This window comes from Emydura macquarii, unplaced genomic scaffold (genome assembly GCF_026122565.2).
Source record: "Emydura macquarii macquarii isolate MOO-44397 ecotype Brisbane River unplaced genomic scaffold, CSIRO-AGI_Emac_v2 contig_1876, whole genome shotgun sequence".
NCBI classification, from domain to species: domain Eukaryota; kingdom Metazoa; phylum Chordata; order Testudines; family Chelidae; genus Emydura; species Emydura macquarii.
This window is the reverse complement of record NW_027132013.1, coordinates 5,866,051-5,883,171: the sequence shown is the minus strand read 5'-3', so window position 1 is coordinate 5,883,171 and position 17,121 is coordinate 5,866,051. Positions and strand designations below refer to the sequence as shown.

General features: G+C 41.6%; 1 protein-coding gene across 3 annotated transcripts in view; it reads left to right on the top strand.

Annotated features, from left to right (window-relative positions):
* PAMR1 (peptidase domain containing associated with muscle regeneration 1) overlaps positions 1-17,121 on the top strand; it is a 48,324-nt gene that overhangs the window by 12,336 nt on the left and 18,867 nt on the right. For all 3 annotated transcript variants that reach the window (XM_067558103.1, XM_067558104.1, XM_067558102.1), the window contains one exon: positions 4,580-4,687. In XM_067558103.1, the coding sequence (XP_067414204.1) occupies positions 4,580-4,687 (108 nt within the window). The remainder of the gene's footprint in view (positions 1-4,579; positions 4,688-17,121) is intronic.

Below are 17,121 nucleotides of genomic sequence, written 5' to 3'. Positions count from 1 at the left end.
TTGAATGAAAGAAGGTGGGTTCCAAAATTCCAGTCTATTTATTAAAAGTGTTAGGCTTGAGTCTGATCTCATTTACACAGGGGTAGTGACTTCCCCTCTGCGTTACTCCCTGTCCCTTCTGCCTCCTGCAAATTCTGGTAACACCTGTTTTGCCTTCTGATCTGAAGTGTGATACATGCCGCGTGCCTTTCTTATATGGGGCAACTTGTCCACAGAGCTCTTAGCAGAGAAGGCCGACTAGCAGGTGCTGATTTGCTATAGGAAAACCCTATATAGGATCTATAACGGCTAACATTAGGATTTCCCAAACCTTACATGAATACATATGGGGCCCCAGACACACATCAGTGGCCCAGATTTAATGAGATCACATGGCCTGTAAATTTGGTTCAAGAAGTTCAGTTAATTCATGTAAGCTTTGCATCCAAACCACACCTGAGCCCCAAACTAATAACCAGGAGTGCAGCTAACAATCTGAAATGTGCACCCATATGGGCTGATCTGCTGCTCCACTCCTTCATTTAGTGAACCAACTTGTCCACTTGCTGTTCCTTATAATACAATCATGAACACAGCAGGAACAATGAGACAATGAGAGCTAGCACTCTCATTGCGCTAATGAAAGGGCTGATGGAAAACAAAAGTTGTCTCCACCAAATTAAACCTCGTGTGGGGTATGTTGCATAAGGCTACCTACTCTTCTATGCCTAACAATTGTTATATGGAGTAGGACGAATTGATTCCATTTTCTCTGCTCAACATGCCCCTCTTACTATTCTAGCACTGTTCTGCACTTTATTTCCACCCCATTTTTAGTGGTATTTATTTGAGACCGTGTTGTCGCTAGCATGGTAATCCATGCAGAGCATGATGCAAAGGGTGAGTGCTTGTCAGGAGGCATCACTGTGAATGTTATTGTGAGTCTGTCCTGGCCTGATGGGTAGCTGAAGTGAAAAGCTTTTGAAGTGCTCACAGTGTCTCTTTATGTGGTGTTAACCTGGCCAGCAGCACTGTTTATGAGGAAGAATACAATGTACATGAGGAGAGCTGAGGGACTGAAAGCTCTGGCAACATTACAGCAAGCTTCAGCATTCAGTCTTCTGAAATCTCTCTCAATGCAAAGCCCCAGGGGGTAGCTGAGATCTGTGTAATAGGCCGAACAGGGCTCACTAGGTCAATCACCTGCATTACTGGGTCAGGTAAACACACTCCAAGACTGTACAATGGCCCAAAGGGATGCTATGGTGTTCATCGTATCTTAGCAATGGAGTAAAGAAGATAGGAAAAGTGTTTCATGCTGTGAGAGCCGAGTTTTTCCATTTACATGTGTCACTTTGTACATGGTCACTTTTATTTATTGGACCCTATATGGGATAGATTTTGCAGAAGTTGGCTCAGAAGTCACTTTCTTGTTGAAATGATGATACTGATCGAACATGGGCAAATATCCAGACCAAATGGTCAGAGGCACTTAGGTAAACGCAAAATAATCTGCAAAAGGTATGTCCCTACAGGAAAGACCAGTGGACAGCTAGTTAATAAAAGAAGCACCTTAACCAACTGAACTGCCTGTAATGGAAGCAGGTGTTAACCACCCATGTGCAGCAACAGACACTGTGTCAGGGATAAAAGGTAATCCAGTCCTTGGTGACAGTGGCCAAAAGTGACTAAGCTGACTTCAGATGTGAAAGACAGAGGGACAGAGGAATATTGAAATAAAATGAGTGGGATAATTTCCCCCCTCCGGTGTGGGGTTGTCCTTCTTTAATAATCCCCTTGTGGAAGGTGAGGGAATTCCCAGCTGATTTGCTGGTGACTATTACTCATGAAACATTATGAATGTAAATACAAAATCTTAGAGGTAGGGAGAGGACTGGCTTCTCTTCATATTTATAGTAGAGACAAGCTGGGTGGGCTTGATAGAATGTGGGTCCCTGGAAATAGAAAGGTATTGGGACTATCCTAGTTACGTGAGTTGGTTGGATAATTTCTGTTGAAACAAAATGTAGCTGAAAAGAGGAAGACATTTTTGCAAAAATTATTGCGAAAAAAAATGTTTTCCAACCATCTCTCCTAGCTAGCTATAGATACTTACATGTTACCCATCACATTGGAGAGATAGGGCCAAATTCTAGTCCACCATAGAAGAACTCCCATTGACTCCTGTGAGACGTGAATTTGATCTATAGGTCTGTTTGTACTACAGGACTAGTACATGCTGCCTTAATGGCTTTCATATGAAGTCATGAAGGAGTTACAATTCCTCAGGTGAAACCAGAACACAAAAGTTGACAATTTTGAGCAAGATTGGATGTCTAAGTCACTGTGTGAGTGCTTGGGTGAGTTCTGAGTTTTAGATTTTTAAGAGGCCCAGTGAACTATGAGAGATTAGAAACATGCTGGGTCTGGCTTAATGAGAACCACAACAGTCACCCTAGCCAATGGAGTCAGTGGATAGTGACCCCTGCCACGTGACACGGGGAGGAAGCTTTCGTAACCTTGTTCCATGTCATGTGACTGAAGTCAAGCAATAAAGATTCATTTTTATCGGCTCTTTGGTGTGTCACACCCTTATCATAATAATCAGCATCCATGCTCATTCATTAGACACCATTGTCACCACAGAATAAACTGTGGTTTGTGCTATCAAGACAGAAGCTATAAATAAACATATCATTGGTCCTACTGCATTGACTTCAACTGACAGGAGGATTTGGCCTATTGGTTGCAAAATATCAGTGCTTCCCTCACTCTTCAGCATCCTCTCTCTCTCTTTAATGTCATTTTAGAACAGCAGGAAACAACAAAATTGTCATTTTAAAGCTTTTCAGAAATTTGTTATATTCTTCAGTCACTTTGAATACCCCCATCCTGATATCCAAAGTCTTCAAAGGGATTGTGCAAGGTTTTAGCTGTGGCTTTCACTGCCCAACCTAAATACGAATAGCTTTACATCTCCACATGAAATCTCTGTCAGAAATCTGGTTTTGATGTTATGAGTAGAGTTCCGTTTCTCTTTCAGCAGCTGGGTCAAAGAGACTTGAAAAACCTTTTTCAGTAAAAACTTTGCAAAAGAATCAGCTGATTTGATGTGTGCCATTCTGAGTTTCATGGAAGAGAGAGTTTCAATAAATTAGTGCCATCTCTGGAACTGATTGTTCTGGTTGAGATTGTGATCTAAGGGGGGGAAGCTAGAGCACCACCACCCCTGCTTTGCTTCATCAGCGATGTTTAATGGTAGGGCTCGTACTTATGTTAAGTGATAGTCTGTGTATTGTTGATAGACTACTGTGATCTGTAAGTGAATTAGAATGTACTCTTTTTACACTTTTGTAACGATGATGGACTAGAAGTTCAACAAATAAGTTATGACAAATTCTTAGAAAGTCCCCTAAAAGTGGCAAGAACATTTTTATGGCAATTTGGGGCCAACTGTTCATTTTGGATCCAGATGTGAACTTTACAGCTCTGGCCTAACTTGTTATGATTGATCCGAACCAGAACATCAGATCCAAAACTTCTCAGACTTCGGAGGTGTTCCTATTTGAATCTAGATCTATATTTTATGATTTGGGCCCTAGTTTCTGCCTGGTAAGACCTGAGTTCAGGTTGATTTTCTTCTTAAGCAGTTAAAAACATCACTAACACTTGAAGTAGTGCTTGTGTTACATCCCATTAGAAGCTAGTGATTTTCTTCTACTATAACAGAGGAAATACAGAGCCCTGAGGGCCTAAACTCAGATCTCTGCAGATAAGTGGAGAAGGAACTGACTTTAAGCAATTTGTTTTAAAATGTATTTATTTGTAGCTTTAAGGGTGCATTTAAAAAAAAGGGAGAGCAGGCGTGGTGCTCAAAAGTGTGTGAAGCACAGTGGCATTTGCCCATGTTAATAAGGCTGTTGCATGTGCAAATAATTAGCTATGCACCGAGATACTCATTTATGCTCATTTGTTAGTCTTTAAAGTGCTACAGAACTCCTGTTGTTTTTGCTGAAATTAAATTTGTTAGTCTTTAAAGTGCTACAGAACTCTCGTTGTTTTTTCATTTATGCTTAAAATTTCTGATCTGTGTATGCCTCTTCTGTAATTGCAGCTGGGTAGTTGGACAACGAAGGGGGCATTCCAGTCTTCTGGTTCCTAGCCTGCGTCCTTTGCCTGATAGCTCATTATAGGGGTCAGGAGGACGCAGGAACATAAATCATTGCATTTGCACCCATGACCCAAGAAGACCACTATGTTCGTTTAGGACAGCTCTCAAAGCCCAGGATGAAATATGTAAGATAAAGTGACCCTGCCGGTGAATCCACTGTAACTAGAATGAAGTGATAGGAGGATGGGGGCCAAGGAGGAAGAAGAAAAAGGAAAAACAACCATACATAAAAAGTTGCACATCCCAAGAACATCTTCCTTGGGAAGGAAGAAGATTGGAGGGCTCCTTGAATCCATTGAGGACTTTACCCTGCATTTCTAATTTACCTGGGAGGTCTTTAGAAACTACCATGAGGAGTTCTATAGAAAATCACAGTTAGCTAGATAAGAACCCTATAAAGACTGAATATTCTTACCTCTTTTTTTGCAGCTTGTTCTTCATCTCCGTGTTTTCATGATGGAACATGTATACTTGATAAAGGTGGTGCCTACAAATGTGCCTGTCTGGCTGGATATACCGGGAATCACTGTGAAAGCTGTGAGTACAGGCATTTTGTGTGTGTGTGAGTGAGTGTGAGAGAGAGACAGAGACAGATCAAAAACTCCTATGCTGTTATGAACTCAGCCAATTGGTAACTGTTTATATATTTAGTATGAGTAGGTTGATTGTAGTAATGGAGGATACAGTGAGTTCCCCAGGGCTCCTTTAAAGGAATAGTGCCTACTTTCTATTAGGATTACCATTGAAGATTGCAAGGATTTTATGTGCATCATATAAAGAGAGTATTTAGAAATTATTTTGTGTTGGAAAAAACAGTACACAGGGAGACTTAGAAAGAAAGGTGCATCCTTATTATAAGAGACATGTACCCAAGCAGCCATTTTTCATCCTATGGGCAGGGTTCCTCTCTTCTACCACCACCTATTTCAGTTGTGCCCCAGGTTTGATGCTATTGGTTTAGAAAATGGCAACCTTTTGGGCAGAGAAGGTCTGCCTGCCCTTACAGGCAACAATCAGGTGAAGCAATAGCAGTCATCACTGAAACAGGGATTAGGTCCAGGGGAGATCAAACAAATGGTAGCTCCTGACCCTGTACAGATGGATGGTCCCAGTTCTAGCTCTTCATTCATATGGAGGAGCGTTTGTTAATCTTCCATGCCAAGCATGACGTAAAATAACTGGTTTCAGGTGAGATCAAGTCAAATATCTGTTCTTGCCATTTTTATCTTTTATGCCTGAGTAAATTATTCTGCCTAATGAAGAATTTAAGGCTGAGAAGGAATAGAATTGTACAATATATGTTGAGATAACTGCTGTATCAACTGCATCAGCAATATCTCAAGACACGGGGCCAGGTGGAACTCCAGGTATTTGACTCATGATTGATCTTTGGGGGTATCTGGCTCTTGACTGAAACAGCTTACAATGGCAATGCTGAGAACTACTCAGCATGAAAGTCACACAATGCCATGTTTGCCCATCAAGCTTTTCGTTTTATGTCTGCGTAAGCCATTACAAGCCTGTCTTTACATGATTTCACATCTTTGCTCATGATGTAGATTTCATAAAATTCCTCAGGACCAAGTTCCTGCCCTGGTGTAGCAACTTGAGTGGAATTGCATCACTGCAATGACATTGGCCCCCTCTGTCCTAGACTGTATGTGGAGATGAAGGACAGCAAGGTTTTTACAGTTCCATAACTATTTCATTCATATGATTAGCTTCCTCTCACAGAGTCAGAGGCAAGAAAGTGAAACAGACTATACATAAACATGGGATCAAGCTGTCTAGTTTCACAGTACAAGCTGAACCATGGCAATACACAGAGCAAGCACACAGAAAAAATGATGCCTTAAACAGAGATTCAAACATCTATTTTGGTTTTAGCCATCCAAGTGGTGCTTAGTAATAGACTTAAGGGAAGAAGTAATTTAAAATACTTTTACAGAATGATTTTTAACGTGACTTGATTCCTTTAATTTGATTTAAGAGGAAACAGTGCCATTGGATCAAATACTGGGGATTTTATGATGTGGTCCTTTCGCTTTTGTGGATGAGCATTTTTACAGCATACACCTCACTCTCTTTCCTCCATATACAGAAGGCTTGATATTTTTTCCCATGCATGGATTCCAAACATCTTACTGGGAAAGCATCATGACAAAGTCTCTGTTCAAACTGGCTTCAAAGGAACATTTTAAAAGATCTTGCCTTTATTGGTGCCAAAATGCATCCTAAACATTTGCCAAGAAACTAAAGAGGAAAAAAGCAGAACATTTAAGTTTGATTATATTTTTCAGTGCAAAGGGACAAACTGAAAAAGTATCCATGGCAGTGATACTTTAAAAATGGAGTCAAGCAGTTTCCTAATGGCGTTGTAATTCTATGAGTTACATGGAGACCGAATCATGTAATGTAGCTTTTCACCAACCGGATCTTGTGGATATGAAGCTATTTCCTATGAGCTGGGGGGAAGAGTGGGACAGTTTTAGTTCTGCATAAGGCATTTATAGTGAGATCACTGTGCAGTATTGAATGAGAAGCTCTGGAAACCTTGGGTCTGATTCTCCACCCAGTTTTATTGGAGTAAACAGGCAGTAATCCCACTGAAGTCAGTGCATTTACCTCAGTGTAAAATGGGTATAAGTGAGAGGAAGATTAGTGCCTTTTAATATTAAATTGAGGTAGCAAAATTTGCAAGAGAAGACAGCCAGAGCAATACAAAGATTTTAATGAGGAACAGTTAGAGAAACTGGACCTGCACGCTCGGGTGAAATAGAGATGGAGGCAGCATCTTACTGAGGCCCAGCCAAAGCCATTTAAATGGGACTGAGACAGAATCACCAGAAGTTAGAATTGGAAAAGGTGTATATTGAGTCATCTAGTCTCTCTCCATGCCAGTGCAGAATTATTCCCTATTGTCCATTGTCAAGTCTAGTTTTAAATGTGCTAAGCTATGAGGCCATTCCAATAAGAGGAGCTGCTTTAATAGGACAAATTTCATTGAACCAATTTTTTCCTGTAACTTAAATTCTGTCACTGCAATGGGATGGTCACCATTGTTCAAGCTGCTTCACTGGAACAATATTGAATTATTAGTTAATCAATAACTATAATTAATCATAAATATCATATACTAGTAAAATTAACCAGATAATAATCAATAATTATTCTGTCAGTTACAATTTGAGTTATTAAGGACCACAGCTCATGCGCTTTTCTGTCTCATACAGTGTCAGCCAGGAAATTGCCTTATCATTTACAATTAAAGGTGTTAATACAGTGGTTTAAAAGCTTCAGCTGAGGGAACTGAGCTGAGGACACATGTAGTTAAAACATCTGGCAATGCATGTTTCAGTCAAGCATGTTTAAATGGACAAGGTGGGTGAGGCAATGTCTTTTATTGCACTGCTTCTGTTGGTTAGAGAGACAAGCTTTTGAGCTTACACAGTGCTCATCTTCAGGTCTCTCTAATATCCTGGGACCAACACAGCTACAACATCACTGCATAGAACATGTATGGGACAGTTGCTTAATTGGGACAACTCTGATTCCACTGTGATGACCCTGTTAAATGGCACCTATCATATGACCTTGAACAACAAAAGGCCAACTAGCAGAGGAGTTTAGATGAGGGTTTCATTCCTTTCTTCCTTTAAATACAATACTCACAACTCCCAGAGACCAAATGTCGGCCTACCTTTAAGAATGTTGTGGTGATATCAAGTAACTAGAGAGGCCTAACGTTACATTAACAATACTTTTAGCCTCATTTTGATTTCACACTGAGTTTACCACATTGCAATTCCATTGCCCTCTGCTGAGTTAGCTGTGATTTACACTGGCGTAGGTGAGATCAGAATCAAACTTTTGTGTGTGTGTGTTTCTCTCTCAGTAATCATGCAGTCACAGACATTAGAGACAGCAGAGATCTGATCATCTTGTTCATTGCTCTTGTCAATACTGGGTTGTTCCCTGCAATAACCAGGGACAGACTAGGAATAAATCCTTGAGATACACAAATTGGAGTGACAGGAATAAACTGGATAGGGGTGTGATTCTGTTGCTTCATGCACAGAACTGCCACTCAGTGTCCTCCTGTTGTTGATGATGCTTTACAAGGTGCTGGCTTTTTGTGCAATTGCAGAACGAGTTGGCGGAGTCTTTTCTAACATCACAAAGTTGAGTTTGTCCGAGGACAAACTGTAGAAAGATGGCAACTCTATATGAGAGCAGCTAGTGCAGTACTCCCCCCACAGACCTTCCCTCCCCCACCCCCGGGACTGAGTGTTCTGATTCAGAAACACTCCCAGGGCCTGCTGTCCCCAAAAGCAAGGGACTCTGACCTCATTTTGCTCTGAAATTTCCTGTTACCTTTGTTTAAAACAAAACAAAGTTGAGTTCTTGAGCAGATGCAGGGATCTTATACTGAATGGGGAATTCATTGCTCTGACCCGATTTCCATTTTTCTTCCGTTTCTCACTCCTATTTGCCAGGAGCAAAAGATTTGTTCAGCATCCTAATGAAGGGCATAGCAGCTGTAGCACGCTGTCCCGCTCACTGCTGCCTCCGATACTGCCAGAGCTGTCCTTGGCAGTTCTGTGTGGGCCCGTGACAAATTGTTTCAGGCCTCTCCCCACTGCACATTTAATTGACCCCCTTCCACTGTCATCATACAAACACAGGGCTGGCTTGAAGATCTGGAGAGAGTCAGTAAGGTGAATTGAGATTCCCTCGTAATTAACTGACTCGTTTTTCTATAAAAAGGGGAGGAAACTTTATCCTCCCTCCTCCGGCCTCCTGCTGTAGGAGAAGTGGAGCCAAGCTGTCTGTGCTGGGTTCTGAGCAGAGGTTATACAAGTCAGTATTTTAATCCTGTGTTTCAAGGGACAAATCTCCAGAGAAATCCAGGATTGAGGGCTTTTTACTGATAGAATGTAAGTGTCCACATTTGCAAACTGGGCTCCTTGTATGATCAATGCAAATCGTCATTGTGACTCAGTACCTCCAAAGGGAGCCACAGCTGTTTTTTCAATTAGAAGGTGCATTATCCTACTGTATGTGCATCACAGAGCCAGGTACATGCCTCGTGTTGTATTTTGGTAGCTCAGTTATAATCAAATGCCTTTGATTCATGGGAGGCTGCTATAAACTCTTAGGCTCAGCTCTGTGGCAGCCAGGGGCAAGTACGCAGGAGTGCCACACTAGAAGGAGGAGCCCTGAAAAAGAATGTGATTCTTCAGTCACAATTACTTCTCTGCTCCCCACATCCATGTCTCCAAGTAGGAAATAATTTACTGCAGCTTTTGAATGGGTGCAGCTTTTTCTTCCCTTGCATCAGTTTAACTCTGCTGGCTGGTGCGTTGGGGAGGTGAAACTAAGACTCCACCCACAGCCCAACCTCTCTCCTTGCTCACCTGTTTGGGATGAGGACTAGCAAGAATATAAGCCCTGCTCCCTCCCACACAGACAGATGTGGAGGTGCAATGAAGTGAGTGCTAATGGGCTTGTCTTCACTGCAGAGTTAACTTGAATTAGCACAACCCGTGGGCTTTTAATATGATCTCTCCGTAGTGTGGACACAGGCTAGTCCACTGGAGAGCCAGTAGTCCTCCAGTTCCTTCTCATGTGCCCAGAAGGATAGATAAGTTCTCCCACAATTCACTGGGAAACACTTCATAGAACATCTCAGTTTACTGCCTCACAAAGAACCAGGGGATGTGCTCCAAAAAGTCTTTGTGCCACACAAGTGCAGTGACAGTGTGGACACAGGAACTCAAGTGTTATTGCATAGTCTGAGGTGTCTCACTTGAGCTAGGCTAACTCGAAAAGGGTAACACAAGAGTGGATAACTCGAGTTAACTCTACAATGAAGACATACCCAATGTGACTACACAGCAGGTCTTACTGCTCTGTACTTCTCTTCATAGCTATTTAGGATGGGGTATAAATCCAATTCTATGATAATATCATAGGCCTTAGTGATTTGGCTAGTATTTTGGAAGAAGGCCATCACCAGGATTCAGTTATGATGGGATAAGGCCCCTCTCTCATCCTCTGAGCCAATCAGAATGATATAATGACTGCTGGGCATTGCATAATCATAAAATCATAGAAATGTAAGGCTGGAAGGGACCTCAAGAAGTTATCTAGTCATACCCTCCTCCCCTCACCACCTCCGCTTCGCCTACCACTGTATACCTACACCATCTCTGACAGATGTTTGTCTAACTTGTTCTTTAAAACCTTCAGTGATGGAGGTTCCACAACCTTCCTTGGTAACCTAGTCAACTACTGAACAAACATTATAATTATAAAGTTTTTCCTAATATCTAACTTAAATATCCCTTGTTGCAGATTAATGTCAGATGTCTGCCTTCTGTAGACATGAAGAACTATTGATTATGGCCCACTTTTTAACAGCCATTAACATATCTGAAGACTGAAGATGGACCCGATAACAGTCTTCTCTCAAAACTAAAAATGCTCAGGTTTTTTTTTAACCTTTCCTCATAGGTCAGATTTTCTAAACCTTTTATCATTTTTGTTGCTCTCCTCTGGACTCTCTCAAGTTTGTCCATAACTTTCTTAAAGTGTGGCATCCAGAACTAGACACAGTACTCCAACTGAGGCCTCAGCAGTGCCAAGTAGAGTGAAACAATTACCTCCTATATCTTACATACAATACTCCCGTTAATACACCCCAGAATGGATATCTGCCTATTTTGCAACTGCATCACATGGTTGACTCATATTCAATTTGTGATCCATTACATCTACTATGATGGATAATCAGCTGAACATGAGCTCCCAGTGCAATACTGTGGCCAAAAAGGCTAATGTGATGCACACACAGGGGAGTCTTGAGTAGAAGCAGAGAGATTATTTTACCTCTGTGTTTGGCACTTGTGTGACCACTGCTGGAATACTGTGTCCAGGTCTGGTGTCCACAGTTCTAGAAAGATGTTGATAAATTGGAGAGTGTTCAGAGAAAATCCAAGAGAATGATCAAAGGATTGGAAAACATTCCTTATAATGACAGACTCAAAGAGATCAGTCTATTTATCTTAACAAAGAGAAGGTTAAGGGATGACTTGATCAAGGTCTATAAGTACCTATATGGGGAAAACTATTTAATAATGGACTCTTCAGTCTAGCAGAGAAAGATGTAACATGACCAATGGTCACTGCAAGTTGAAGCTAGACAAATTCAGACTGGAAATAAGGTGTAAATTTTTAACAGTGAGAGTAATTAACCATTGGAACAATTTATGGAGAATCATGATGGATTCTCCTTCACTGGCAATTTTTTGAATCAAGATTGGATGTATTTCTAAAAATATGCTCTAGGAATTATTTTGGGGAAGTTGTATGGGCTGTGTTATACAGAAGGTCAGAATACATGATCACAATGGCATTATGGCATTGCAATCTATGAGTCTAGATCCTTTTCCAGAGTACTACTGCCTAGCTATTATTTCCAATTTTGTAGTTGTGCATTGATTTTTCCTTCTGAAGTTTAGTACATGACCCATGTCTTCATTGAATTTCATTTTGTTGATTTCAGACCAGTTCTTGAACTTATCAAGGTCATTTTGAATTCTAATCCTGTCTTTCAAAGCACTTGCAACCCCTCCTAGCTTGGTGTCATCTGCAAATTTTATTAGCATACTCACCGCTGTGTTATTCATGACATTAAGGAAAATATTGAATAGTACCAACCCAGAACTGACCCCTGTGGGACCCCACTAGAAATGCCCTCCCAGTTTGAGAACGAACCATTGATAACTGCTTTTTGAGTATGGTCTTTCAACCAACTGTTAATAAACCTGATAGTAATTTCATCTAGACCCTATTTTCCTAGTTTGTTTATGTGAATGTCATGTGGGACTATGTCAAATGTCTCACTAAAATCAAGATATAGCATGTCTGTGGCTTCCCCCCATCCACTACACCAGTAACCCTGTCAAAGAAGGAAACTAGATTGATTGGCATTCGTTGTTCTTAGCAAGTCTATTCTTTATAACCCTATTATTCTTTAGGTACTTACAATTTGATTGTTTAATAGTTTGTTCCAATATCTCCCTAAGTATCCAAGTTAGGCTGACTGGTCTATAATCACCCAGGTCTTTTTGGTTCCCCTTTTTAAAAGATAGGTACTATGTTTGCCCTTCTCGTCTTCTCAGATCCCACCTGTGCTCCACGCGTTCTTGAAGATAATTGCTAATGGTTCTGAGGTTGCTTCAGCCAGTTCCTTAAGTACTCAACAGTGAATTTCATCAGGCTTTGCTGACTTGAATACACCTAACTTTTCTCTAAATATTTTTAAACTTGTTCTTTCCCTATTCTGGCTTGTGCGCCTTCTCCTTTGCTGTTAGTGTCAATTATGTTAAACATCTGGTCATAGTTAACACTTTTAGTGAAGACTGAAGCAAAAAGGCATTAAACACAATTGGTGGTGTTCATTGGTAGTTCTCTTTCTCCATCAAGTATTGAACCTACTCTTTCCATCATCTTTCTCTTGCTCGAACCTCTTATTGGCTTTTAGGCCCCTTGTTAGATATCTCATTTTGTGTGCCTTAGACTTTCTGATTTTTTCCCTACATTCTTGTGTATTCTACCATAAAGGCCACTGCTTACTACACTCTGCTACTGTCGAGGTGAAACATATGTTTAAGAGGCAGGCATAGAGTTGCTTAGACTACAGAAATCTGCGCCTGGAATTATTATTATGCAAACCCTGTTTTCCTTGGTAGTAATGGACATGAGGAGAGAAATTTGGTTTTGGGGTTGGAGAGGCAGCCTGGGGCAGAGGACAGAACTACAGTTTGAGTCCCAGCTCTGCCACTGACTCAGGTATGGCCTAGGACAAGTCAATGCAACAGTTTTTCCATCTGTGAAAAGAGGTTGATAACCTTTGTGTGCCTTGTGGCACTGTTGGGAGGATTAATCAATTAGTATGTTTGCAGTGCTTTGAAATTGTAATGGACTAAGTATTGTTACTAGGAAATGGGTTATGTTTAGAGCAAGCCTGAAGGAAGCAGCATCACTTTTTAATTGTTTCTCCTGGTCCCATCACTGATTGGGTGTCAAATGGGGTTTGAAAACCAGTTTTGCTCTCAGCAGGATTAGATAACATGGAAGTAAAAATGTCTGAGCTCTGTCTATAGTATAGACTCCAGCAGTGCTACCATCAGTGGATAATTAGAGGTCTCAGTTCTCTTAGTTTTCTTCGGTAGGAAAAGATGTATATTTTAAACCGATTTTAATGTACCTTGTGGTAAAACAGTAGGGGGGGCCTAGGGTTTACTTCAACCTGCTAACCCAGGTTAAAACTACAACTTTCTTGTCTTCACTAGGATTTGACCTTGTGTTACTGTGTGTTAGCTAACACATGGTAAGCACACACCTTTTTCCTAGTGAAGACAAGTCCTTGGTGTGAGAGCAGTTCAATCTCTGGCCCAGATTCTCTCCTGCATTTTTGCAGCTCAAGGAGGGTGAGTAAAGGTAGTTTCACCATCTTTGCACTTTCCGAATTCTGGGCCGACACAGTCCCCATTACAAAGCTAATTTATGGAAATTTTTCACACATGTCTTCAGCATAGACTAGTTAAAGCACAGAAACCTCTGGCCACACACACTCTCATCTCCAATACAGCTGGGCCTACCACTATCATGTCCCTATGCTGGTGCCTAGGAGGAGGGTTGGCATAAAGTTGTTACAATGGCTCCACGGTGATAGGGAAACCCTTAGGAGAATACCTAGCTAGGGTGTACTGGTTGTTTTTGGCTCCTTTATGCCGTAGGAAGAGTGCAAAGGGCCAGAATGTAGCTGGGAATTTGGGACTCTACAGCCATTTACTCCTGCTCTCTTTGGAGACTGCCAGTATAGCTGCTGATTAATGCAATTTCATAGCTTTTTGGGTACAAATGCACAAACTGAAGTTTGTGATAGTCTGAGAATCAGATTGAACACTTCCCTGGTTGGCCCAAGTACTAAGTGTTTCCCTCTACCTTTCTTCCAGAGTTTCTTCAAAGGTTTTGTTCTTCTCATAGATTCTGCTACTCTAGGACTCAACCATCTATGAAGCTGACTGTCCTACGTGCTCCTCTCTGCTACACACTGTGAGCCCAATCCTTCTCTGCCTGGCACCTTATGGAACCACTTACACCTGTGCAACGTGGATATAAAACAATGCCAGATCAGAATGATAGCATTGTATACCCACTTTGCAGAAGTGTGCATAAGCTACAAGGCAGTGGGGATTCACACTCACTCTTTGGTTTCTTTCTGGCTGCCCCCATGCTCTCTTCCTTGTTTTGTTGACATGCTCAGCAACTGTTTTTTTCAGCAAATCAAAGTACTATACCTTGCTTAGCTGCTGAGCATTCTCCCGCATGGTGCTGTCTCTGTATTTTATTTCACTCAGTTCTTTTCCTTCCAGTACCCTTATAGCATCACTTGGTAGCTTTGATCTCATTTTCTTAAAAAGGCAATGCCAATTCTTCCTTTCTTCTTTAAATCCAGCACAGAGTCTCTTGTTTCTCTCATGCATTCAAGGGTTAAACAGGCCTTTCTGTAGCCCAAATTAGCCTCTAGAATAGATCATTAAGATGGTGTTTTCTTATTTGATCATTATTTTTGTTACGTTTAAGTCACATATACAAATATTTTCTTGAAGCACTTGGTTTTTCCTTACAGGTCACCCATCCAAATACTGGGCAGACTTGTCTCTTCTTAGTTTAAGATCTGACACAATAATATCCCAAAGGAGAATGCCTTTGGGCCATTTACTCTCCTTCATAATTGGATGTAGTGATAAGAATATAATCTTTTATACTACCTTGCAGTTTTCCTTTTCAACAGATGGCTGTGTTCTTTGCAGTGTGACAATGTAACATTTACGAAGGGACATATTTTGGAATTTGTTCTAAATATTAATTCGCAACGTGCATAGAGCAGGCAAATCATGGGCATCATTAGGATTACAGCTAGCTCAAGCATCTTATGAATAAATAGGTCCATTTGTATAATTAAATAGACCATCCAAATATCGGAAAGGTTGTAACCAGAGACACAGTTTTCTAAGGACTAAGAACAATGCTGATAAAGATCAAGTGGCTAATTGTAAGCAACAGCCTCCAAATTGCCTTCAGATGAATAAATCACAGTGGGTGACCCAAGCATATTTTCACATGGATACTGTCTCATTCACAGAAGCAGGGAGATGGAAAACATCAGGGGTGAGTTCCAGTTGGCTGGTAGGGAATGAAAAGATTTTGGTTTCAGCAGGGATTACATCATAGTTATGTCTAATTATTCCTAAATGGTGGCATTGTTGTAGAAAAGATCATTTAATTTGTGAACAGGCACAGACAGCAGTAGTGGAAATCCACTGGCTATAATATTTGGATCAACTGTTGTTTTCCTTTGGTGAGTTCCTTTGGGATTAATAGGAGGAATGATCATTCTTAACGTTCATACAGAGCTTTTTAGCTTCAAAGACATTTTATAGACGGGCAAACTGAGACTGAAAGGGTTAAGGGGCTAATCTAGTGCCCTGCGCCCTCCCTCCCCCACTTTGACAGATAATGGGAGTGCTGGCCACTCAGGGTGGAGTTGGACACTGGGAGGTTGCAAGTGGGTGTGTACCAATGGATGCTGAGAGCCTACCTCTGTTGGGCCTTTGTCTGATCTGAGGCGCTGGGGCTGAGGTAGAAGAGAAATGAGGGTAGAGACAGTTGATCCATAACCGTTATTGATTGGCATTTCTCCAGCACAACCAAAAGCAGAAGCTATGGAAACCTGGTGACCACATGGTCATCTGCAGAGGTTCTCTGCAGCCTTGTAGGAAAGAAGTCTTCTGGGGAGTTTCCCTGTGCTCAGTCTTGGAGTGGAGGACAGGATTTTCCACGTAGGGGATGTCTACTATGCACCTAGGAATACGCTTCCCAGTGTGGATAGACAGACACATGCCAGCTCAAGGACCCCTTGGGTATGTAATAAGCTGGCTAGCCCAAGCCACTGTCCATTCAACCCCCAGCTACGCTGCTATTTTTAGTGCGCTAGCACATGTCTGTCTACTCACTTTGGGAAGCACATTTCCAGCTGCAGGGTAGACATACCCTGAATTACTTGGCCAAGGCCTCTGAAAGTGACTGTGCTGGAGCCGAGATCAGAATTCAGGAATCAACATCTTCCAGTCTTGTGCTTGAGCCACTAGATCAGGCCTCTCTCACCATACATGTAGATACAGTAGATTCCGCTTGATAGCGACCCGGATACTGGCAGCATTTAGCAGGGAATCAATCCTGTCCCATTGATGCTAATGTTAGTGGGATCTGGATACTGGCAATGGCATGCTACTTATTTACAACATTTTTTTGAAGGAAAGTCCCAGATTGCAGGCAGGAACGGAAGCCATGAGATGTGCTGAGTCCCAACCCCACAGAGCATAAGAGAGATACAGTGCAATCCCACAGGCCCCTAGCATCCCTGCTCCCCATAAAAAGCCCCAGCATCCAGGCTGCAGCATCTTTCCCCACTGCTGCCTTGTCAGAGGCTGGTTTGCCAGGCTGCAGCCGAGGAAGGCACATCCCAGCACTTCCTTCTCTGCCTGGAGCCTCACAAACCTGCCTTCTGTTTGTTAGCAACTGCCAGATAACAGCAACATTTTGCTGGCAACCAAGGAGTTACTAATAAGTGGAATCTAATGTACTATGGTGACAGGCATTATATAGATATAGGCTGATATTCATGCGGCAATAATAGTTCAGTAAGAGAGTTGCCCAGTTCTTGGAGATTCAGTCATACTGCTTATTATAAAAAGTGCCACAGTTAACATGAATATTTTTTCTAAGAATAGATCCTCCCTGCCCTGCAGCTTCTGTACAGAATGGCAGGAGGTCTGCTGCAGTATTTATACTTAGGTTTGGTGGAATTCAGTTTCTATTTTTTTTATAATTTTGCT